The 25,269-nt window shown below is 43.5% G+C and overlaps 4 protein-coding genes and 1 long non-coding RNA gene across 6 annotated transcripts; 2 read left to right on the forward strand and 3 right to left on the reverse strand.

Annotated features, from left to right (window-relative positions):
* Nucleotides 1-735: 735 nt before the first annotated feature.
* Nucleotides 736-3,539, forward strand: LOC101938894 (cytochrome c oxidase subunit 6A1, mitochondrial). The gene is made up of 3 exons (XM_005288686.5): nt 736-923; nt 2,125-2,264; nt 3,273-3,539. The coding sequence occupies exons 1-3, from the start codon at nt 821-823 to the stop codon at nt 3,357-3,359; spliced, it is 330 nt and encodes a 109-aa protein (XP_005288743.1). The 5' UTR covers nt 736-820; the 3' UTR covers nt 3,360-3,539.
* Nucleotides 3,540-5,099: 1,560 nt separating this feature from the next.
* Nucleotides 5,100-11,612, reverse strand: TRIAP1 (TP53 regulated inhibitor of apoptosis 1). Of its 2 annotated transcripts, none has more exons than XM_008172042.4 (2): nt 11,337-11,612; nt 5,100-8,089 (listed from the first exon to the last, which is right to left on the reverse strand). In XM_008172042.4, exons 1-2 carry the CDS (start codon nt 11,481-11,483, stop codon nt 8,000-8,002), a joined length of 237 nt encoding a protein of 78 aa, XP_008170264.1. In that variant the 5' UTR covers nt 11,484-11,612; the 3' UTR covers nt 5,100-7,999. The 2 variants fall into 2 exon arrangements, with proteins under 2 accessions (XP_008170264.1, XP_005288740.1); XM_005288683.4 differs by having other exon boundaries at nt 5,100-8,093; nt 11,337-11,605.
* A 24-nt stretch (nt 11,613-11,636) lies between these two features.
* GATC (glutamyl-tRNA amidotransferase subunit C) lies at nt 11,637-17,948 on the forward strand. The gene is made up of 5 exons (XM_005288684.4): nt 11,637-11,842; nt 12,801-12,851; nt 14,137-14,303; nt 15,161-15,264; nt 15,626-17,948. The coding sequence occupies exons 1-5, from the start codon at nt 11,660-11,662 to the stop codon at nt 15,682-15,684; spliced, it is 564 nt and encodes a 187-aa protein (XP_005288741.2). The 5' UTR covers nt 11,637-11,659; the 3' UTR covers nt 15,685-17,948.
* LOC135975741 (uncharacterized) lies at nt 12,282-14,191 on the reverse strand. Its single transcript, XR_010592747.1, has 3 exons — nt 14,052-14,191; nt 13,787-13,925; nt 12,282-12,681 (listed from the first exon to the last, which is right to left on the reverse strand). It is a non-coding gene; the product is annotated as an uncharacterized LOC135975741 (long non-coding RNA).
* Nucleotides 17,900-24,749, reverse strand: SRSF9 (serine and arginine rich splicing factor 9). Its single transcript, XM_005288685.5, has 4 exons — nt 24,362-24,749; nt 21,362-21,531; nt 19,421-19,593; nt 17,900-18,182 (listed from the first exon to the last, which is right to left on the reverse strand). Exons 1-4 carry the CDS (start codon nt 24,574-24,576, stop codon nt 18,039-18,041), a joined length of 702 nt encoding a protein of 233 aa, XP_005288742.1. The 5' UTR covers nt 24,577-24,749; the 3' UTR covers nt 17,900-18,038.
* Between the last annotated feature and the right edge of the window lie 520 nt (nt 24,750-25,269).

The raw sequence follows: 25,269 nt of genomic DNA on the forward strand, positions 1-25,269 counted from the left end.
AGTAGCCCACAAAAGCTTATGCTCTAATAAATTTGTTAGGCTCTAAGGTGCCACAAGTACTCCTGTTCTTTTTATTGATACCTGGAGTTCCAAGAGTCAGGTTCTTCTTCAGCTCCCGCACCTCTAGAACCCCGCAGTGCTCTTCTGGAGCCATTTCCCGCCTCACTGCTCTCCCCCACGCTGCTCCAGAACACTCCCTCAGTCCCGCCCTTAGCAACCCGTTTCACTGCCCACAGCACCTTCCGCCCCAAGGCCTGCTGCTCTAGCGCCCGCCCTTCCCTAGACCCCCCAGCCTGCTGCTCTAGAACCACCCCCATGCTGCCTAGAGCCACCATCCCCGCGCTCCACGATCCTCTCCGGTTCCAGCCATGGCGCTCGGCGGCTATACACGCGGGGGCGCTGTCCGTCTAGCTGAGTACACCGCGCAGCGCAGGTCCCTCTCAGCCGGTGCCGCGGACACCTCGACGGCCAAAACGTCTGTCAGCCAGGAGACGCGCCAAAAGGAACCACGTGACTGATGAGAGGCCTCCCATTAGCGCATGCGCAGTAAGGAGGCCTTTGACCACAGCAGATTGCAATCCTCAATGTCAGCCTTGAGGTAGACTCCGTTCGGAGCAGGGCGCATGCTCAGTACGAGTCTAGGGGCACTCCTCGCGTGGGTCCGGATGTGGTAGATGGCGCTCGGATTGGAGCACATGCGCATGGTGTGCCGGTGTGTCCCACGCAGGCCGCCGTCTTCCCGCCCATTTCCCGTCTGGTTATTGCCTGTTCCGGTGTTTGGTGAAGCTACCCCACCCACAGACTAGCCTGAGCGGTAGAGATGGCGGCGCTCGCAAGAGTCTCCCAGCTGCTTCTCGCCGGCGCTCCCCGGACCCCGTTGGGGCGGTTTATGTCGGCAGTGGCTCACGGGGAGGCCGGGTCAGGTAACGGGGGAGCCGCGACCGGGCGGGGCTGGCGATGACCCGGTGACCTTGCGCTGAGCGAACCCCCCCTCAGGCTAAGGGGAACGGGAACGGGCTTGAGGCCGTAAGCCGCCGTTCGAGCCAGTCCTTGGGCCGGGGGCATTTCCCCGTTGGCGGGGGAGACGCCTCTCCCCTACCCCTCCCCAAGTCTGCGTCCCCCTCCTGCTGGGCTAGGGGAAGGGGTCTCTGAATGCCCCTTGTGTAAAAAATCACAAGGGTGTTAGTCCTCCTTGGTACGAGGGCCTGCCGCCATTAGGGACTCTGCAATGGTGTGCTTACATTGGTGCAAAGCCCTAATGCACCAGAGAAGTCTTCCCTGGTGCAAGGGTTTGCACCGATTGGTGTAATCACTCTGCTGTAATTGTCCTTACGTAGACAGGCCGTACTATACATGCACTTGTGGGGTTATAGCATGTGTTTATAAGGTGCTGTGTACACCTGTGGAGACAGGAAAAAGGGAGTCAAGGGGCTACTTCACAAGAGATCCTAACTGCACCATACAACCACATCCAGTCCTCCTTAGCCACGTTCTGCATAGTTCTCTAAGTGCATCGATTTGCTGATAAGGAAAGTGTTTCTAGAACATTGATAGTACTGTTTGGAAACTATTGCATTAGAAGATATCTGTCCAGAGTGTTTGTCAGCTGAATTAGTGCAGCACAGATGTAGGAAATATTCAGGGAGTTAGTGCAGTATAAGAAGCTTGCTACGGTCTCAGAAACTGTTAATTAGAGCTGATCAGAAAATATTAATTACAAGTCTTCTGCCAAAACACTGTTGACTAAACCAACTTTTTTTCACAAAACTGAAGACTTTGAAAACATTTTGAAGGGAAGTTTCAACACAACTTGTTTTAGAAAATTTTTGTAAAATAGAATTTTTGAATATATTTGATTTGTCATTTTCTATGTAATACCAGATGCTATATCATGTGAAATCATGTCCCTACTGCTTTCATATAAAAATTGAAAACAAATTTTGAAAAATTGTTCAAACAAATCTCAAATTATCCAAAACCACAGTATTTTCAGAATTGAGATTATGAAAACTTGTTTTCATTCTAATTCAAAACAATTTTGAAATGCATGACCACATAGAAATTCTCATTTTTTGACTAGCTGTACTGTTGACTATCTTCACTGTATTTTATTTCCTTCATTAGCTCGGACATGGAAGATCCTGTCTTTTGTGGTTGCTCTTCCTGGTGTTGGTGTATGCATGCTGAACTGCTACTTAAAGATGCAGCATGAACATGAAAGAGAAGAGTTTGTTCCTTATGCTCACCTCCGCATCAGGACCAAGGTATATGCAACAATGCTTTTAAAGATGCTCTTATCTTCTCCAATCACTGAATTATTTATTCCAAGATTACTACAGTGTTTTTTTTTTTTTTTTTTGCAGTAGGTATAAGTGATGGGAGGTAGAACTGACTGATGGGAAAATATCTGTGCATTTGTAATGTCATGAATCAAAAGCTCACTTCTGTTGAGGCAGGGGGAGAGCTTTTAGGCTGTCAGATGTGGTATTTATATGTAGATGTTGAGTTCTCCTTCCATCTTAAAGTGTCTTACACTCAGGCATGTGTAAGAAACATTAAACATCAAGGTTTTGGTCATAAATAGTTTTCCCCCTTAACTTACATTCATGCAGATCAAAGGGTGGCATTGTCATGAATGAAAGGGTAGAAGGAACTGGAGCATGGGTTCTCAGCCAAGGGGTCTCTCACAGGTGTCAGGTTGAGATCACCCTGTCTTTCCCAAATTGCTAAATGGGAGGGGAGGGCTTGCTATGAAAACTATTGAGAATCCCTGCAGTGATGTCAAATAACTTATTCCTAGCAGAAGCGATTGATAAAAGAACCCTAATGGGGTGGAAGTACTGGTGGGCTCTTTATAGTTCTTGAATCTACTGCTACTTATTTTTTAAGTAGAATGAATTTGTAATAAGCTGCCTCTAATATTTAGTTCAAAGTACCATGGTTTAGGTTTTGTCTTGGGATACTGGTAAATCAAACTCACTTCTACACTTAAGTGTCTTTTTACCACAGTTACTTGTACACATTGCAAGAGGTGCAGTGCTGACTAGACTATCACATCTTTAGAATTGTAGATTTATCCAAGTGTTGAAGAAAGAGTTCTGCTGTCTTACCACAAGTAGTGGGTGTAAATTCAGCTTCAACTTACTTACTCCAGGCTTCCAAATTCTGTAATACATACAGACTCAAACATTGTTATAGGAGTTGACTTCTTGTGCCTTAGCAGATTTGTCAAGCCGTTACCAAGCAATCTTATCAATTACTTCTTTCAACAGCCCTTCCCATGGGGAGATGGGAACAAAACTCTGTTTCACAATCCTCATACTAATCCTCTCCCGACTGGCTATGAAGAGGATCACTGAACACTTGGATCACAGCAGCAATTTGGACCATTGCTCTCTTTGGACCAGAACATTGTATGGGACCCTCAAACAAAACAATATTCTGCATTCCTTGTACTGTCGACTTATAAATGGCGTTCTGACCTTTAGCCCTGTACTTGAAGTGGAGGTCACTTAACATAAATAAATCCTAACTTACCATTTGTGTGTGGACCTTTGTAAAGAACTGGAAATCCTTGATCTAGTCTTTTCCCAATACTGTTTACAGATAGTTTATAGCTAACAAACTCTGCTTGGGTGGCTGGAAAGGGTTTTGTAGGCAATAGTGTAGTGAGAGGGGATTTAATTGCTGCTTATCTCCTTTATGTAGCCATGACAGGTAGGAGTGTCTACTGCTTTATGGCCGATAACAGACTAATGGTAAGAATGCAAACTAGAAAACCAAACTCTTATGTAAGCAACAGAATTGGATCTAAACCGTAATTTTTTTTCTCCCTAAGCCATTAATCATGTTGAAAGGAGTATAAGTGCTAGATAAAATTCTTGAAAGCTACTGAACTGAAGTTGTTTAATGGGAACTGCCATCCCCTATCAGAGTAGTGGTCCATCTAATATAGTGGGTGATCAGCAACTAACTACTGTTTTTAAAGGAAGATGCAAGAAATCCTACACTGGATAACTCTAGAACATTAATGCATCCATAAGCAAATCTAGTCTCCGTAAGAGGTCTACTCTAGTAGACAGCACTGTCTAACCAGCTGTAATGCTCCTGTATTGTGACAGAGCGAAGTTCTACTCTTTCAGCATCCTGAAGAATTTGCACTGCTCTGCACCCCTGCCAGTACTTCTCGTGCCTTGTTTTCCCTGTGCAATTTTGCCAAATGACTTTATAATCTAGTACTGCTTCATACATACATTACTGCATAAGTTAGGGCCTAACGTACCCAATTAGGAGTGAGGTGCTGTGCCCATTCATAACTAAGCTGTCCATCATGGACAACAAAGCAGCAACACACCTGTGCAAGAAGCTGCCTTTTAATTCTAACTAGTCTGTTCTGAAGCAGCAGCATTTTCATATTCTACCATAAATAAAGTGTTATCCTACAGCAGTTAAGATATTCAAAAATAAGTTCTAGGAGTGAGTTCTTTAGTTAAGACTGTGTAGTACTAACAATCTAGGCTGTAATGCCCACAATTCAATTTAGCCAAAGCTGAATCCTTCTTGGCCTTACACTTCCCATGAATAGGTCCCACCCATTCATTGTGGCAAACTTAAAAAAAATAAAACAAGCTTAATTCAAAAATGAATGGTGGTACTACATAGATGATGCAATGGAGAAACAGCTTGTTTTCTACTACATTTCTGTACTTACCAGTCACTTTAGCAGAGTCTTATTTCACTACTGCTCCTTTAGAACATTAAAAGCTAAAGCACAGGTCAGGAGTATTCTAGCTGCAGAGTTTGACAGACAACTGTCTGACTACATATAGAACATAATATAGGCCAGAAACTTATTCTGCAGGGACTGAAGGCTTTGTCCTCACCATGAGTAAGTTAATTATAAAAATAAGTTGTAGAAGTAAGTGTATATTCCCCAATACAGTAAAAGGAAAAGCTAATTTATACTACTCAGGGATCAGTACTACCCTTCTCTAAAGAGTTTCAGCTATCCTATTCCTACTTATCTTCTAGCTGGAGGGAGAATGGCAAATGATCAGCCAATACAAGAAAAATTCTACAGTGAACATGACAAGACACTATTTCCCCCCATTTCACAATATTTATTTCATCCCCGTTATCACAGCCCACACAGCATCTTAGCAGAATACATGTGGTGTTAAAGCAAGCTTCCCCCTATGTTAAAGCTCAGTATAAGGCACTTTCTGGCTTAATCGCATTAGCTGATGAAACTGTTTTTCCACAGTTGGGATAGTAATACTCTTAACACTAGCATGACCGCCTCTTTCCTCCTACCGAAGACACTTCACGGAGGTGAAGTGCAAGCTGCAGCCAGGGACTAGAGTGCACATTATCCTTAAAGAATGTTAAAAGTTATATCTCAAACAGCATCCCCAACCAACATTCATTCTGCCTCAAACAATGCCACCCTACCACCTCCCTTTCTCTGCATGGAATGCTCCACAGAAAACTGTCTTTATAGCTTGTTTCATCTATAAATGCCTGATATTTATTGGTGACTTTTACCATGCTATTTTTTTTTTCAGGTTAGCTCTCAGTCTGGGTGTATGAGGCTGAAATATAAGCTAGTGCTCTTTCTAATAATACTTGGAGAACAGGGTGCTAGCCCCTTACAGGATCAAACTGATTCCATCTACGTTTTTGCTGTAGGAAGCTGAATGCCCTCAGCAGCTAGCAGAATCAGGCCCATACTGAAGACAGTGGGAACGATTGGCTCCCATATGCTATGCTTAATTTTTTGGGGTGCTATGTATGGCCATAGCACCCTTAAGGTATTCTAAATGTTATGGTCACTGGGCTAATGAAACTTTTGAATACATAATATCATAGGAGTTCCCTATTCTGAGAGCATCACTAGGGCAGTTAAGGTAGAAAAGGGACTTTGAGAACTGCACCCTTAACTATTTTCTGGAGGTTTTTTAATGGTAGTATGTACTTACAGCAATTAAATAGCTGAAATATTAACTCCATCTTACTGAAGTTATGGAAATTTGTTTTTTTAAATTGTTATGAGGATTAGTAAATAAACTCAGTTTCTGCAAACTCTAGTGACCTACAATAGTAGGCACACTGCAGCCTCCAGAAAGTCCAGAAGATAAGTCTGCTTTAATCTGTTGGTCAAAAGTCTCATGTATCATCTTCTGCGCCACAGTATGGTAGCTGCAGTTCTCCTCTGGTCTGTAATAAAGAAGCTCGAATTCTTACAAAAAGTCTCATTAAGATAAAGGTTTTTCCCCATGTTTAGAACCTAGAAGGTGCCTAGGAACAGAGCTCCTGTCCTATTAACTCCTTTCTAAAGGACTGAAACCCTCCTATGGTCCAACAGAATGGCAACAGTTTTTAACACATCTGGTGGAGAGGAGACTCCTTTTCTCACTCGTTCAACTGCTCCCTTTGCTCATGATGGGTTCATGGGGAGGAAACTCCCTCCCTCAACTCTTTCATAAGACTCTGGGGAGGATTTTCTCTTTTTGCAAACCTTAGGTTCAGAGAAGGGGAAACTAACCGCTGTTCTGAATCACCCACACCTCTTGCTTTCTCCAGTTACATTAAGGTCTAGAGAAAAAAAGATCCATTCTTGAAGACCTCCAGAGGGATTTAGAAAGGAAGGGCTGGGGGCAGGAGGGGAAGCTTTGTTTTTCATAGACTTCAGGTTGACTTGAGTTAAAACGCACCATCAGGAGCTTCCTTATGGAAAAATCTTTTTCAGTAGGAAGGCTAGAGGGCAAGATGCATTGCTGTAAGGGAGAAGGCTAAACAAAAAAGTCTCTAAAGAAATTTGGAAAGCAAGTTAGTTCTTGACTAATCCTTTACATGCTACACTATGATCACCATTCAACAGTTCCTGATATTACTAAATCAAAAATGTAAATCACTCTTGACTTCAGCCAGCTAAATTTTGGTTTAGGACATTAGTTTTCATGCAGGGATATATCAAAGTTGCATTTCTCCCTCTCCTTTCAGATTTCTTATTATTACAAAGCGGGAAGACAAACTTCCAACTGACAGTTGGGTACTGTTTTAGGGCATCATAAGGCAGGAACCCCTTAGATATTTGAATTAGACAACTTAAGCTGACATCTAACTTCATGATTTTGAGGCTAATCTGTGGAGGATTTTTGGGCACCTAGGGGGTGCCTGTTGGAGAAGGACAACTGAAGTGTAATTGAATTGCTGTTGAAGCTTTATTTATGGGGCAACAGCCATTCAGTAGCAGAATTAAATTCAAGGTTGTGTCAGTGCCTTTCAAATCCGCATAGACTGCCTGAGGCTGTTGAAAGTACCTTCTGAAAGCAGTTGCTCCTGTTCATTTCTGGGACAGGCTCGCCCCTTTCCATCTTAAAGGGCACAGGCAGGTTTAATTGGACAGTTGTCTCATTTAGTCAAGCATAACTTTACTTAACAGATGCATATTCTATATTAAAACAACACCTTGTGTATTCAAACAAAAATCATTGCAACTCCAGCAGTGGTATTTCTATGACACCACTACAGTTGCACAATAAGAACCAAAGCTGTAGCGCATCAGTTTTCAGGAAAACTGAAACCAACTCTATCCCCATAAAAATCCAGCAGCACACTCCCATAAGTAAATTAACGCCTTTCACATTAATTTCAGCATTTAAAATTGTCTATTATAATATAAATAAAAAAGCAACTGATCATAGACCAGCTAATATCTAAACCCATTTCAATAAATATTCCCCTGTTCAGAGTACATTCACTTATGATCATAGATTGATAAAAAGGCTTTTCACACACCACATGATGCCAGACCACCAACAACATTCATTTAAGATGAAACAGTAATTGCCACACAACCTAGCTGAAAGGAACTGCAGAAAAGACTTCTTGCTTCTTAAAAAGCCAGGCAGAAATAACAGCTAATCCAAGGCAATCTTCTTGTCTTTGTGAGGTTCTTTTTCCAAGTCCAAAAGGTCATTGTAATGGCACAATATGCCTAAACAAGGTCAGGAGGAGTTTTCAGCTTTTCCTTTACTGGGACCCATGAATTCCAGTCCTTCAATGGGTATGTCTTTCTCCTTAATAGCTTTCTAGGAGAAAAGAAAAAAGAAAAAAAAAAGGCAAATTTGTTTTAATAATGTTTTGTGGTTCTACATGAAGACATGTTCCCTGCCTGATATAATTTAAGACCAATCAAGGTTGCTATTAAGGTTTCCATCAAAATATACCATCAGACATGCTCAAAGAGATACTGCGAACATAGTATGAATTGTAGCCAACACTCCATCAGATAAATTTATTCAAGCCCTTGACCAAACACTTCTCATCCATATGTTAGAGGAATTACACCTGATGCGGTGAGTGAAAGAGAAGCTAGAGGGACCTGAAGACAACGTTTCAGTGCTGTAAGCAGAACCACCAAGGCAACAGATCAAGTTTTCATGGGGTACTGCATTGTGAAAGGAATTGACAGGATGACTGTTACAAAAGCACCGACGGCCTGTTCTTCCAACTTGAACATCAATAATAGTCTGTAAAGCTTCATGTAGGAGGGATGTGGAAGAAAGGGAGGAAAGAACTATTACGTTAAAAATGTGTATATATGGAGAAAAAACACAAGTAAAGGTGACTGCAATTAAGCTTTATAGGAGAGGTTAAGGAACGTACAGACTGTTTTATATCACAGAAATGTAGGACTGGAGGGAACTTTGAGATGTCATGAAGTCCAGCGCCTTGCGCTGCACCAGGACCAAGTAAACCTACAACATCTCTAACAAGTTTGTCAGACTGTTCTTAAAAAAAATCTTCAGTAATGTGGATTCCATAATCGCCCTTTGAAGCCTATTCCACAGTTTAAATGGCTGACAGAAAGTCTCCACCCCCCCACCCCCCAATATCTATTCTAGATCTCCTTTGCTGCAGATTAAGTCCATTATTTCTTGCCCTACCTTCAGTGGACATGGAGAACAATTCATCACCATCCTTTTTATAAGAGCCCTTAACATATCAAAGTTTTATCAGGCCACCCTTCCCCCTCTTTCAAGAAGACACACACACCGTTTTTTTAACCTTTCCTCATAGGTCAGATTTTCTAGGTATTTTATCATTTTTGTTACACTCCTCCTGATGAAGCCATATTGGCCTCTTACTATTCTTATCGTTCCTTCACATGGGGATAGTTTGTCTCCTGGAGAAACTGCCAGGACTCCTGATCGATCTCGATCTCTCACCTCACACACACACACTCACTCACTCTCACACACACACTTTAGATTTTCTTCCCATGGGATCTTACCTATCAGTTCTTTGAGTTTGTTAAAGTCTGCTTTTTAAAATACTTTTTCCTTATTCTGCTGCTCTCACTCCTTCCTTGCCTTAGAATCAAGAAATCCATAATTTCATGATCACTTTCACCCAAATTGCATTCCATTTTCAGATTCACTACCAATTCCTCCCCATTAAATCAGAATCAAATCTAAAATGGCTGTCTTCCTGCTTTACTTCTGCTTTCTGGGGAAAAAAAAGTTGTCCCCAATACTTTCCAGTAACTAATTGGAAGTTTTGTATTTTGTCATATTACTTTTCCAACAGATGTCCACATAGTTCAAGTCCCAGGATACTACTAGGTATTTTGGATATGGAGATGTCTGCTTCATTTATAAATGTCTTATCCACCTTCTCTTCCTGATTTGGAGGTCTATAGTAGACCTCTACCATGTCGTTCGTGTCCCCCCCCCCACACACACACTTTTTTTTTAACCACACACACACACACCTTTTTTCTTTACCCAGAGATTCTCAAGTGAGCTGCCTCCCATTTTCTTTTAGACCTCAGAACACGTGTGTGTAATACATATACTGTAAGTCAATGAAAGTACGAAAAGCTGTGCACTCCGGTGGATCAAAGCAAGTTCGATATAACGCGGTTTCACCTATAACGTGATAAGATTTTTTGGCTCCCAAGGACAGTGTTATATCGAGGTAGAGGTATATATAGGAATTGGAAGATGTTCAGAAAAGGGCAACACAAATGATTAGGGGTATGGAACAGCTGCTGTAAGAAAAGACAATAATAAGACTGACTTTTCAGCTTGGAAAAAAGACGACTAAGAGGGGATATGATAGAGGTCTATCAAATTATGACAGTGTGGAGAAAGTGAATAAGGAAGTGTTATTTACTCCTTCTCGTAACACAAGAACTAGGGGTCACCAAATGAAAAATTAATAGGCAACAGGTTTAAAATAAAGAAAAGGAAGTATTTCTTCACACAACACACATTCAACCTGTGGAACTCCTTGCCAGAGGGTGTTGTGAAGGCCAAGACTGTAAAAGGGTTCAAAAAAGAACTAGATAACTTAATGGAGGATAGGTCCATCAGTGGCTATTAGCCCAGATGGGTAGGGATAGCGTCCCTAGCCTCTGTTTGCCAGAAGCTGGGAATGGGCAACAAGGGATGGATCACTTGATACCTGTTCTGTTCATTCCCTCTGGTGCATCTGGAATTAGCCACTGTCAGAAGACAGGATACTGGGCTAGATCAACCTTTGGTCTGAACCCATAGGGCCATTCTTATGTCCGAAAGTTAAATTCCCCCTGCATAAGAAGCAATTAAAGAGAGGGGAAAGAGAGGTCATCACTAATGTTTGAGAATTTAATACTGTATGAGTGAGTGAAATATTCTATCAGTACTGACAGTAATAAAACAGGATACACACACACTGTGGTAATTATGAATAGAGTCTCTATAACATCAAGTCTCTCCGATAATGTGGGTCTCAAATGAAGGGAAGTTTTGAAGAAAATGAGTCAAATCTGACTGATGCTTGTCCCCAAGAAGCCTTGAAAATTATGAACATTTTAATAAGATTTTAAATTTCTCATCACAAGTGATTTTCTTCAAAATGATACTTAACAATACTTAGACCTACTGTAATACCTGGATCTCAAAACATTAAGGAATTTATCTTCATAACACTAACCTTCTGAGGTGTGTAAGTTTATCCCCATTTCACAGATAGTTTATCTGAGTGCTGGTTTTGCTAAACGATTTCACCAGGGTAACACAGCAAGCCATCCTCTTCCCTCTATTGGACTCACCAGTCACTTTGCCCCAGTAATGCCCAACGTAACCAAGCCTTCGCAGCCTGCTCAAGGGCAGGCGGGGCCTGAGCGCCGCCGGCTGAGACACCAACTTGCCCAATGCAGCGCTTGGCTGGGCAGGGTTTGTGCGGGGGAGGGGGCCCCTTTCCCCAGTGATGGAAGAGGAAGCCCGAGGACCCCCCCCCCACACACACACTCGCCCCGCCCCCACGGCAGCTCGCTGCCCCCCCACCTGCACGCAGAGCTGGTAGCGCTTGAAGAGCTGCACGCAGGGGTCCCCCGCGTTCTCCCCCTTCAGGAACTTCTCGGCGAACCAGCGGTTGAAGCACTGGTCATACTCGCGCTTCAGCTCCGTGCAGGCCTCCCCCACGCTGTTCATGACGGAGCCGCGGGCCCGGGGAAGCGACCGGGCTCACGTCGCCCTTCCCCAGAACGGAGCCGCCGCTGCTAAGAAATGCGGCGTTCCCAACTGACGTGTTTCCCGTTCTCTTAGGACGCTGGTAAGCGCAGCGCGATGACGCACATCCGCTCAGCTGCCTGAGGCTGCGTCCCCGGATGCGGAAGTCCGGGGGTGGGAGAATGTGGAGTCTGCGGTTCGGCCGCTCCATCAGGGGCGCTCCCTCGGGAGGAGCCTCGCACTGGGGCGGCCTTTCCCCGGGAAGCCGCTTCACGCAGGCTGCTGCGGGAGGGAGTGACGGCCGACAGGAAGCTGCGGGGGACCCACGGCGGAGGGGCCGGGTGAGACCCCGGAGCCACACAGGAGGGGCTTCGGTTCGCTCCCATGATGTATCTGATGGGAGTCGCGCATCCAGGCGCTTCATCCATTGCAGGCTTTATAGCAAGACACGTGGGGCTATCAGCCACCCGCGCCAGGAGGGAAGGAGAATCGGGGATCCTGTCATGAATGGGATGTTTAATCGACTGCCCCCATCCAACCTCCCTACAGGCGGTGACAGTAGCAAAGAGACGCCTTGTAGGAGTAGTGGTCAGTGGGTGACCGTTACAAGCGGGAGCCTAGCATTATGACAGCAGAATACATAACACTGGTTATGTCTGTCGACCAGAGCGACTCCCAAAGCTACATACAGGAATCAGGATCCATTCAAGGGGCTACACTTAGTGTATTGTCACATACAAATACAGCAAGGAGACTGTAGCTAGAAGACAGAGTTTATAATGTATCTAATTTTCAAAACTTTTATTAGTCAAATTAAAAGCTGCAAAACAATAGATTACAACATATAATCCACTTTTTACATTAAATTAATCAGGAGTAAGAGGAACACGAGTAATAAATCAGCTAGCAAGTTCCAGGCAGCAAATATTGTTTAATGTTTAAAGCATAAGACTAGGAATTAGACTCCTGGATTCTGTACCACAATCTTATTTGTCCCTTTGGCAAATCACAATGGCAGTAGGCTTCCCTGTCCTTAAAGCATTCAGACATGCACTGAGGTGCAAAAGTGCAAAGTATATTTTGTTTTGCATCAACTGATTCATCACTACAGCCAACTTTCCACTTTATTTCTTGGTACATGTGGGTTTGGTTTCATTCTCCTCTCTAGGGCTAATTTCCCCTACAAAATATAATCCATTTATAAGTATTTTAGATAATGTGTCTATGATCTGAGATTATTCACCCTAAATATTCAAACTGCTGTTGCATATTTATCACTGCCCACCTCTTCCACTTTAGGTCTACCAGAATCCAACATGGCAGCATGTGGAACAGAGACCACTCCCTGAGGTATGGTGAATTCAGCAAAACATTTAAACAGACCTGGTCAATGTAACTTTCCTCTGTTTGCTAGTAACTGCAAATTTGAGAGTAAATAATGATACAATTAATTACATCCCTCCAAATCAAAACTCAGGACAGTTTCTCTAAACCCTATACCCAACAGTGCTGCCATGTTAGTGCAAATTGGAACTTGGAAGACAGAGCTACACAAAATATGTTGTCATTAATTTTCAAATTAAACTGAAATAATTAAACTAACCCTACGGTGTTCTGGGGCAGCATTTGTTTAAATCAAGTGTTCTTGTGATAGCATTAAAGTTCATAGGTCACTCAAACTTAGAGGCAGATCTCAGCTGCTATAAATTGTCAGGCTCCACTGAAGTCAACAGAACAATGACAATTTACCCAAGTTGAAGATCTCCCCCACATTGCTAGATCTATGGAGAGAAGATCAATGGCTGCGATAATGCATTCTTTGGCTCCTCTAGCCCAGTGGTTCTCAACCAGGGGTACGTAGAGGTCTTCCAGGAGGTACATCAACTCATCTAGTTATTTGCCTAGTTTTATAACAGGCTACTTAAAAAGCACTGTCAAAGTTAGCACAAACTAAAATTTCACACAGACAATGACTTGTTTATGTTGCTCTATATACACTATACACTAAAATGTAAGTACAATATTTATATTTCAATGGATTTATAAGGTTAAAATGATAAAGTAAGCAATTTTTCAGTAATAGTGTGGTGTGACACTTTTGTATTTTTATGTCTGATTTTGTAGGCAAGTAGTTTTTAAGTGAGGTGAATCTTGGGGGTACTCAAGACAAATCAGACTCCTGAAAGGGGTACAGTGTTCTGGAAAGGTTGAGAGCCACTGCTGTAGCCAGCTACCTTGTGGAGTTGTGTGTATTGGTTATAAGAGTAACAGCTCTTTTGACTTACCTCTGCTTAACACCAAATGAGGAGAGGAAAGACACCAAATGAGGAGGAGAATCTGATTCATACAAACAGCTGGGCACTCGTGCTACTTTGTTGTATCCATTCGGCAGTGTGCTTTTTAGGAGCTTCTAATCTGGTTTCACTAAAAAGATGAGGAAATATAAAATACAGCAAAATATCAAGATGCTCAAATATAATACAATAGTTATTTCTTGAACAAGAAATGCTTTTACTCTAAAGAATTTTAGCAGCAATATTTATAGCTTACTCGTCTCTGCCCACACCAACTCATCAGTATGTGGCAGTCTCCTTCTAGGACCTAGATCTGTGACTTTGTTTCCTTCTTTTTGCAGAAAAAAGTAACTGTGGAGGTGCTTGATCACCTGGAACGTCTGGCACTAGTTGACTTCCGCAACTGGGAGGGTGTACAACGGCTGGAGAAAGCAATCCAATTTGCTGATCAACTTCATGCTGTTAACACAGAAGGGGTAGAACCAATGGATTCAGTACTAGAGGACAGGTAACAAATCATGGCTAGTGACCTGCTTATCTGTTAACTTACCAAGTTGTTTATTACACCCATAGTCTCAACAGAAACACTGTTTTCACTAATCATCCCAGCTATGAAACTGGTCCCTTTTCCACAAAAACTTTATCTAGTGTTCTACGTCAATGTGGTTCTATGTAGGAAAAACGTCTGTGTGATGTCCCTGATCTAGGCACAGAAGCATAACAAAGATGTACTCCAATTCCTTAATGTATCTTGCACGGAGTCTTCATGTCACAACATGCTGTCCCCCAAATGCCCTGGAACAAGATCCTGAGTCACTTCAAAATGTGTTTATCCCTGCTGCTCTTGATACACAGGCTGCCTACTTTGTATTGCTGTCACTTCTTCTGCAGCTTTACTTGGTCAAGAAGTTAGCTTGACTGTACACTTTCATATAGGATTTGTCTGACTCAGCTTTTAACAAAGTAGTGCCAATAATCTTGAGCAGTAAGTCCAATGCAGCGCTTCTGTGCTTGTGTCCATGTACAGCTCAGTGCTGAAGGTCCTGCTGATTTGAGGACATTGGGAAATTTCCCAAGGTTTCACTGTAGTTTACAATAGATCATTTGTATGGTTATATGTGGAGCCTGATCGGCTAACTGAGCTATAGGACAGGCAGGAGGGAAGTTGAGATTGCTCACCTATGTAAGATATGCTAATAGCATTTTGAACTGGAACAAGCTTAGAAAATTGTTAATTGTTTGAGAACCAGGCAATCTCCCTCTGGCTCTAGGGGCATGACTTTATAGCCAGTACCAGATGCTCCTGTACTTAGTTGGCAAAGAAGGTAGTCTCAGAAATTGCTAGTAGTCTCCTGTGCTCCTCAGATGTCTGTATCTCAGAGAAGATAACATCACAGAAGGCAACTGCACTGAGGAGCTGCTGCGAAACGCCAGAGAAACAGTTGAGGAATATTTCATAGCCCCACCAGGTACCATCTTTTTATATATAACTCATTTGGACTTGATAAAGCCCAGGTAGATGGCTTGAGCTGGTTTGAGAGATGTAACCTGCCACAGTTGAATGCACTGGCCAGTAGCAGAAAGATACTGAAGTAGGGCAATGATAGCAAGTAAAGGGTTTTATCCTACCCTAATGTTATTGCACACATTTGACTTGTTCTAAGAGATAACTGTCTGTAAATTAAAGTGGAGCTTGTTTGCAGGGGAAAAGCTAGTCAGCTGTAAGTTTTTAAAGCGAGCCACATGGGCAAGTGTATGTTTGGTAGTAGGAATGACTAAATAACGAGCAGTTTGTCTCATGCTATCATTGTTTGTTTTGTTTGCTAATAGGTAACATCCCTTTACCAAAGCTAGAGGAACGAGATACTTTTCTGCAGGTATCCGAGTGAAAGTCAAGGTCTGGAATGCCACTTCAGCTTTTAAGTCATCTGTGACAATTGGCATATATGCAACCATGGCTGTGGAATATCTTGATGCAAGTGTCTAATCCCAAGAATAACACCCTCACATAATTATTTGATTTTTCTTCCTTCCTTTCTTCTGTAAGATTACTTTAAAGTTAAAGGTTTGGAGTATTTTTCTAGTATATACAAAGGTGGAAGGCTATGGGCCAATTACAAATCTAGAAATTTGGCCTCAGTGCCTCTGATTAGTCTGTATTTGGTGAAGCTTTCCAAATGTCAACCTTGAAAATATCATGCACAGTTAGCACTCTAGACACAACAGCTGCCTCCATCAACCCTGCTGATTGGGGGAGGGAAACTGGTACTATTTTACTGTCAAATTACTTAAGCAGAATGAGTAGAACGTTGCAGTACTTAGATTAATTTGGAGCTTCTCCCATCTTGTCACTCAGTGATCTGATACTTACCCAAAGTCCCACATAGGAGAATGTTACATAAAACTGCTTTTTGCCACTACTCACTTTTCCCTACAGACTAAGAAAGCACTTGATTTATTAGATGCTGCAATCTTTATGAACTTTTTTGCCTCTACCAAGTACCTCCATGTCAACGCGGTATCTTGTTCCATATTTATATACGCTGCACTCTATCCAGTGCTTCGTCCAGTTTTGTGCTTGTAAATTAGTTACCTAAAATTCTATTTAGGTTGTATAGGAAACGTGCTGGTTCCTTAAGTGAAATAATGGCTTTAAGCTGGAGATCCTTACTCAGACAGAAAATTAGAAAGATTCTAGGGCCATTATGAAAGTGTATTCAAAAGACCAGTTGCCCTGGTACAAATGAAGTCCCACTGCTTTCTGTCCACATTGATAGCGTGGTGAGCTGGTGCAGGATGCAACCATTGTGGGCTTTGCTCAGAGTGAGTGTAACTGCAGTAATGCTGCTAGTGTCTATCCACCACTAAAAGCACTTCTATGGGATACAAAAGGTGTTAAGCATCACAATTGCTTGCACTGCTGAAATGCTCTAGCATAGCTTAGCCTTCCTATCACAGGCTGAGGCAGCAAAACTGTCATTTATGTTAAATAACTCCACTACATGGAAGCTAGACATCACGTGAAGTCAGGTGTGAAATAAAGATGCACAGTAACTTTTTTGGTCACACATCAGAGCAGATTTTAGAAAATTAAGCAGTCTATCAAGCTTCTGTAGCCCAGGTAGACATTGAGCCACGAGCTCAAAGAGAAGTCTCCACTAAAAGCAGTGTGCTCGTGGTTAGAGCCATGCACTGGGATTCATTAGACCTAGGTTCTATTCCCAGCTCTACTACTACTCTCCTGGATGACCCTTGGCAAGTCACTTCACCTCTGTGCCTCACATATGCTATCTGTAAAATGGGGATAATGATACCAGCCTCCTCTGTAAAGCACTTTGAGATCTATGGATGAAAAGTACTCCTAGTATTATTATTTAGAGGAAATTTTAGTAGAACAGCCATGGCTCCTGGACTTTATTATTTGTCCTATCATTGACTCCGTGACTTCATATAAATCACTCTGGCTGCATTGTGATTTTAGGCATTTGTAAAACAAGCAGTACTTTTGCATAAGAGTAGAGATGCTTGATAAATGCATAAAGCACTTTGAGCTCTCCAACTGAAAAAGGTGCTATAGCACAATTTTATTTTCCCTTTTTTTCTCACTAAGTTATTGTAAAGGGGAGAAAGCCAGCTCATTAAGAGTAACACTTTCCCGTGTGAAAATGCCCTCGGGCAGTTCAGCCCTCCTCCACCTGCCATTCTAGAGTGCACTGTTCTGATGCTGCAAGGGAAAACCACTCTCTCAGTACATATTTAGGCACCTACCAGCCCACACCTCAGAGTTGCTTGCACCTGCTCCCACCTCCTCTTAATGCAATGATCTTCCTCTAATTGTACAAAAGACAACCACTGCTTGTGAGTTACTAAAACATTTAAATATATTTCTACACAACAGGCTGAGTCATACAGTCACTCCATTGCTTTTTATCACCGTCCTGCAGACAAGCCACCAATAGTTACTGCGCTAATTCTCAAGCTTATTTTTCCTCAGTTAGGAGGGAAAAAAGTACACTTGACATTTTTCAAACCAAAAACAAGACTGAACTGCAGAGGTTCAAAATATTTCATTACCAACATTTCCCTAGTAAAAACTGTAAGTCATTAAAAAAAAGATTTTTATTGAATAAAAAGGAAAAACAAAGAGCTCCTACGAAAGACTATATCCATCAGTTTTGGAATGTAAATTCCGAGCAAAAAAGAGGCTCAGTTCACATTTTTAAAAAGTCCCTGTTGGATGCAATCAGTATGGCCTGAAGGGGGATGAGTAGCGTGGTGATCCCCTGCTTTGGTAGGGAGAATCGCGACCCCTTGAACCAGAACGGGACCGCGAGTAGCCATAGCTGGTACTTCTTTCGGGACAGACTCTGATATAGGAAGTTTCACCCTGAAATTTAAACAAAGAAGAAAACCCAAACATTTACATACCATCCTGATTAACAGTCCTCCACTAATATGAATAACACCAAATGGAGTTTAAGACCAAAGCATAAATAACCAAAGACTGGAGTTTCCACAAAGAGGGCAGTATAAATCCATCTACTGCTGCTCGGGTCAAACTCTGCGCTGGCACTTGATGCCTTGAAGAGGTTCGTTACAAAACAGTATTGTGCATGTACTAGTGAGAAATACCTTGCTAGCCATCATCATCTGCAAGGGCAGAGGCGCAGCAGCCAGAAGAGGACCGTGGACAAGTGCCTCCCACATCCAACCACAAAGGAAGAGGCTGTGGCAACCAGTATAGCCAGAGGGTGAAGGTCCCAATGGTCTGACTCCATCCTTAACTGCTGGAGGGAAATAACTATAGATACTAGTACGGTCCTTCAGCACAGTAAGGAGAGGCCAAACTCTCAGGTCACGATCATATATCAGCACCTCAAGTTCTGTAAGGAAATCTCCACAGCAAGCACACTCAGCCTTCAGCTGAGGGGATGGTTGGAGCAGAACAGCTCAGCCACTGGAAGGTGGTTGCAATGAAGTAGCACAGCTCCAAGAATGAAAAAGCTGTGGTTTACTGGCTCAGACACCAGGAGACCACCAGAAGAAGAGGCTCCATGCTGGGGCATGGGAAAAACAGCTATAGAAACCAACACAGCTGTTCACCAGCTTGTTCTTTGGGAGAGTACTGTAGTTTGCTGACAAAGCCCCCAGCTGGCACAGGCAACATGAGTTGGCTTAGTTGAAAGGAGAAGGCTGTGAGCCACTGTGGCCAAAGGGAGAATGCCACAGCAAGCTAGCTTACCCTGTAGAAGTCAGAGGCAAGCAGTCCAAATTCTTGGCTTCCAGGTAATGAAGGGTGCAGCCAACAGTACAGCTCTCAGCTAGGACAAACGGGCTTGTCTGAGCCCCGCCCCTTCCAAATGTTATATTTTTAAAACATCCAATATTAGTTACTTCACGCACTGAGCCAAGACCCTAACATGCCAAGCCACAGTGGGGTATGTGTCACAAAAGGTAAGAAGGACCCTTTATATTATTGTAATAGGTCACTATTAACCACCAACTCCAACGTTATCACTAGGTTCTGTTCTTATGCCTCCTGAGAGCAGCATGACAAGGAAAGAAAGTGTATGCTCCTCCATGACTGTGCACACACACGCTCTTCCCTTGAAGGCACGAACCCACCTCATGAGAGCGGAATTTGGTGTCATCCAGTTTACGCAGTGCGTATTCCATATCTTCCTTGCGGAGAAACTCAACTACACCCATTCCATCTTTCTGTACATCTGCATAACAAACATCACCAGCTTCACGCATATGATCCTTCAGGTCCTGCCAGCTGCCTGACGGAGGAAGCCCTGAGCATGGAGAACACAAAACATAAGACACCATATAAACAAAAAGGCCATCTACTCAGGCTGTCCAAGGGATGCTGACCCTGCCAGGCCAAGGGCTCCTTCACTTCCATGTGCTTTGTGATTTTTCCATAGGATCAGAACTGCAATAAGAACGGAGAGATCCAAAAAATAGCACTAAGTTCCATTCCAGAAAACCAGCAGCTGAGCCTTCCATGGAAGGTACAAAATTTGGGCCTCCTGTCAGTAAGATAGTCCCTGGGTCTCTCTGGAATTCAACGTGCTGAGATTTCAGAGGAATCTGCTATTTGTGTTGTTGCAAAGTAATTCAGAACCACCCCTCAAACCCTGTACATCTGTAATGAAGATTTTGCTCTCAAAGCAGGACATTTTTTTTCCTTAAGGTTCCTCAAGCTCAGCTCCCCATCCAAGATTGGCTTGTCCCATTCATATCAGTTGTATTAATTTGGGTCCTGAGATTCCAGCAGTTCATCCTCTGGTAGTGAGCAAAACCACATGCGTTTAGCTGGTAATTATCAGCATGTTTACCTAAAGGAAGGCAAAGGGTTGAGTTTCCCTGCCCCACAGCACGCTGGAGACTCTAATGTACTGTTGGTCCTGGCAATTTTCAAGAAGGCTTCACAATACCCTTTACCAATGCAGGTTTTCATGCTCATGTCAAAAAAAAAAAATCAGATGATTTTCAGTTATTCTCCCCCAGCCCTCCCAGGCTCCTGAAGAGGAGATGTACTCCTGTTTCAATGGATAGCGTTCAGATCCTGCTGCAATGCTGAAGATATTTTATTGCTACAGTAGAGTGGCTTCCTTACAGGGAACATTTTATTTTTTTAGCCATAAAGTCACAGGAGCATGCAGAGAAATGGAGATGTGGGTATTTTAAGGTGATGCATGGAGATAAACATGTTTTCGGGAGAGACATATAGGTATGGTTTTTTTTATGGACTGTTTCAAGCATCCGCTGTCAGGGAGTACTGAGTTTCCTCCTGGGATTTCACATGCATTGCAGAACTTCCAAACATACTTTCATTTCTCTCCCACAAAGGGCCCCCTCCACCCCTATTTCCTAATGTCAACTCACTACTTGAATGGCCTTTTCAGTTTGTTTCTTTGTTTTTTGGTACCAAGTCCCACCTCAGGAATCCATTGGTTGATTGAGGGGGCTCCCTTCCATGGTGCCTTAGTCATTCTTTCCCACAGTGAGTAGATCATGCACCTATGAGTAGATCACGTGGAGCTGCTGAGGCACAGAGCACTTTTTTTTTTTTTTTTTTTTACAAACAAAATGTCAACACCTATCAGAGCATATTACATCACAGGAGATCTCTAACAAATCCTTTCTAATTATGATGAAATGTTAGGTACCATTCCATCTAGTGCCCAACTGTTTTCATCGTGCAAGAATGGTGCCCAAGTTCTCCCTCCTCCTACCCACCTGCCCACTCACACAACGCTGGTACATTTCAGAATCCAAGGCTGAGTTCACATCTGGCTGCTATGAAGACATTTCTGCTCACCATTCATCAAGATGCACTCCAAAAAGCAACAAGACTCCTCCTTGAGTCAAACTGGAAAGGGAACTGCACCGGGATACTCCTTTACAGGAAGAGGTTTCATGTTACAGGAGAAACCTTAAACTATAAACTATTTCAGTGATATGAGAAGCTCCTTTTTCGTGAGACAAGGACACAATACAATGAGGCACAGCATTAGGATGAGTCCTAGCCAGATTGAAGTGTGGAAGGTAACATACCTGAAACAAGGACTCGAAATTCAGAACGTCGTGACGGAGGGCCATTCCTCCCACGCAGCCCCCCACCAAAACCTCCACCCCGACCTCGGGAGGATCTGGGGAACTCAACACGCAGTCGGCATTGACCATAATCATAACCATTTCTCCCATAAACTGCATCTTCTGCATCTCTGCAAACAAATAACATGAATCAGTGATTAATGATACTCAGTCAGTGATTCCCAACATCTCAGTGGGCCATCAAGTGTGTTAGAAATATTGCAGTTTTAAAGTAGCTGCAAAAATATTTTAGGATATTTTGGACTGAGTTTGAAATGGGTTCATCAGCCAACAGTGTATCACATCTGTAAATTATTAAAAGCTTTTTCCAAGCTCTTACGTTCCTTTGCATCATGTATTTCAGGTTACAGCCATGTTCACTGCAAAGAACACAGGAGAGTTACATTATCTATCTTGCATTCACTGACCGGTTCAGCCTATCCACTATGCTTAGAAGCAGGGGCTATTTTCCACTTAATTTCTCAGAAGGGCTGATTGAACTCTGATCCGCATGGAACAAAGCTCTTTCATAATCTGGCAGGCAGTGAGGGCGAATACTTTACCTTCACTTATAAGCCACTTATTAGAAACTGCCTCATTATGGTGTTTTGCCTTGCATAATTATATACAAGGGATATTTGTTTTCCTGAGAGAGTTCTGATGTTGTATTATAGCCTAGACCTAATCTCTCTTTCCATCCCAGCAAGTCTATGCTAACGCATGCAGAAGGGCATGAACTGAAAACTAAACCTTGAAACTAGCTGCAAAGTTATATACAACCACAGAATAACTGTTCATTTAAATATAAATCTTTTCAAAATTCAGACCTTGCAAGCTGAACTTTACAAGTGTGCAAACTCGCTCTAAAATTAATTTCAAAAAGCATTACGGAAGGTAGAAATAACACTGGAAGATCATTAGCAGAGCATCCCAATCCTGAGAAGTTTAGCATCTATTGTTATTAGTTACTATTTGTATTACCATAGGCCTAGGAGCTCTAGTCATGGACCAGACCCTCATTGTTGTCACCTTTATCAAGGTGTGGCTTTCTCTTTAGATTGTCACAGGGGATGGGAGAGAGGGTTATTTATATGTGTGCTTGTTTTTAAAAAGGCAGGAGGGACTACAGATTTAAACTCCTGTGAACCATCAACAAAATATCTGTACACAAAACAATCTACCCAATAACCTAGATAAAGAACACCCCTTCCTCTTAGATTGCATGAGTGTTGCATGGATTTACTTTAGAAGTGTAGTTCCCAAACTGGGTCTGATCCACCAGTGGTCCATAACACACTGGCTCATGGTCCATGGAGAAATGGTTGGTCACATAGTTCTGACTCTTATGCCACCCCCACCCCCCAAAATGTTAATCTACATTAAAGGAGCCAAAAAAAAAAAAAAACCCACATTGTTTTCTCAGTTAAATGTTTTCTTTTCCCTGAAAATAAGTGTTGTAACTGCCTAAGAGAAGTTACTTTCCCTGTCACTGGCAATCTGTGATGATGTGTCTCTGCTAAGCCAAAAATGGTTACAAGAGATAATGTCTCTGTAATGTCTGAGGATGCATCTACAATATGTCCATAAACCCTGATTAAAAAATAATGAATGCAGACATGTTATTCACTGTCATGGGTGATATTTTAAACACAATATTAGGAAATTCAGATGCATTTCACCAGTAATAACTGTGCTTAGCCACACTATGCTCATATTAGAGACCATATACCTGCATGGTAAATAGGGGTGAGGGTGAATAGTTACACTTGCTGCAGGAAAGCATCTGTTTGAGTTTGAGTTGTGCTGAAGTATCAACTTTTTAAAAAGGGAAGAGACAAAGAAGATAACACCTTGATGTGTATAGTCAGACGAACAGAAATTCAGAGTCTGGGGCTATGTGTACATTACAAATTGTTTGTAACTGCTGGTACTAGAACCTTGTGAAAACATTCCCCAGGCTTGCCAAAGCCCCTTTGATGCTACCTGAAAAAGGTAAAATATGGAGAATTCAGAAGACAGTTACCTAGACCGCTGCAATCAGCTAAACTCATTAAAGAGGACAATAATGAGCATGTATTCTTCCCTCACACTTGTCCATTATTTATTTATTAATGGTGTTGTGCAAAGCACTATTTACGTTGCTGAGGACTACAGCCATACTGGGTTTAAAGTTTTCAAACCCAATCCATCTGTGCTCTCACACACACAATAATTTACATGGCCAAAGTGAATCAATTCATTTCTCCTGCTAGCTCAAACCTTGGTGTCTGTAATATTACAATTGCTTCCATGCAGACAAAATAGTGACATTATACGCTGGATTGTAGCATCTTGCATTAGAAGTGGAAAATCTACACATTTTAATTAATACAAAGGGGAAACTAAACGACTTGGGAAGTATCAGGACAGACTGATGGGGCCGTTTCGGGGTGTTCTTTTAAGAGATGATGTAACGGTGTCACTTAGGCAGAGTTCCGTCAGCTCGGAGGGGGGAGAGCAGGTCCCCATTCACAGGTTTGCTGTGCGCGTCACTGTCATTTATTCCTAGGGAAGATTGCGGGGAAGGGGGGGAAGATGTCCGGGAGTGGGGCGCACACACAGGCACGGAGTGATGCATAGGGCAGGAAGCGTGCATGAGGAACTGGGGGAGGAGGGCTCTGACTATGGTCGGCTTTGCCCGCTAGGAGAGAACAGGCCGGTAGGCTCCTTCTCCGGGGGAGGGAGGGACGTCCGGCCAGGCCGGGGCCGAGGGTGGGGAGGTGCAGCAGGTCCTCCCCTGGGGATCGGGGGGTGCGCGCCCGGGCTCTGGTGCAGAGGACTTTCCCGTCGAGGGGCCGGGGCGGGAAGCGGATGTAACTGCCCGGGCGGGCCGTCTCCAGGGCTCCGTGACCCGGGGGAGGGATTCCACCCGCCTCAGGCCGGGCTGGCTCTCCCGGGGGCCCTCTCCCCCGTCCCGCTCACCGCGGGTCCTCGAAGCGCACGAAGGCGAAGGGCACCAGGCCGCGCTTGCTCTTGAGCTCGATGTCTCGGATGCGGCCGTACTTGTAGAAAAGCTCCTCCAGGTCCTTCTCCCGCACGTCGGCCGGCAGGTTCCCCACGTAGATCCGCCCGTCCCCCGCGCCGCCCCGACCCGAGCCCCCGGGCCCGAAGCCCATCTCCCGGTCCCAGCCAGACATCCTCGCCGCGCCGCCCGTGAACACACCGGGTAGGAACGAGCGAGCCGAGCCGCACACCCCGTCGTCACCTCCTGCCGGAGGACACTAAACAACCCGCTTAAAGGGGAGGAGGGGTCGGCAACCGCACACAGCTTTCGTTACGCATGCGTTGTGCTCTGCGCCCCAGCACTGCGCATGCTCGCAGTTCCTCCGGGGGCGTAGCTCTTACGCCTATCTTACTGCGATTGCGCAAGCTTCCAGTTCAGGCGGACAGAGCCACTCGTCCTGAGGGCGCAGACGCGAGTTTCAGTCCCCCGGGCTGTGATGGTTGTAGGCCTTCCTCGTGCACACGTGCAACTTTCTCTACTCATTTCATTTCCCTTTTTCCTTAAAGTGACAGAAACAATTCAAAACTTAATGTTTCTGATTTGCCCAATACCACGTCAAAACACATTTTCTCTCTCCTCCCCTGCAAAAGGGAAAGACTACAGGGAAACTGACTCAACACAAAATACTGACAAACAAATTAAGGGAGCAAACAAACAAACATAGAAATACACTTTTCCCATAATCCCAGGCCCTCATCCTGCATTTATGTGCTTATAACATTTTACAGTAGAGCCTCCAAATTAGGAACACCAGAGTTATGAACTAACCAGTCAACCAGACACTTCATTTGGAACCGGAAGTACACAATCAGGCAACAGCAGAGAG

The sequence above is a fragment of the Chrysemys picta genome, chromosome 15 (assembly GCF_011386835.1).
Source record: "Chrysemys picta bellii isolate R12L10 chromosome 15, ASM1138683v2, whole genome shotgun sequence".
In the NCBI taxonomy this organism is placed as follows: Eukaryota; Metazoa; Chordata; order Testudines; family Emydidae; genus Chrysemys; species Chrysemys picta.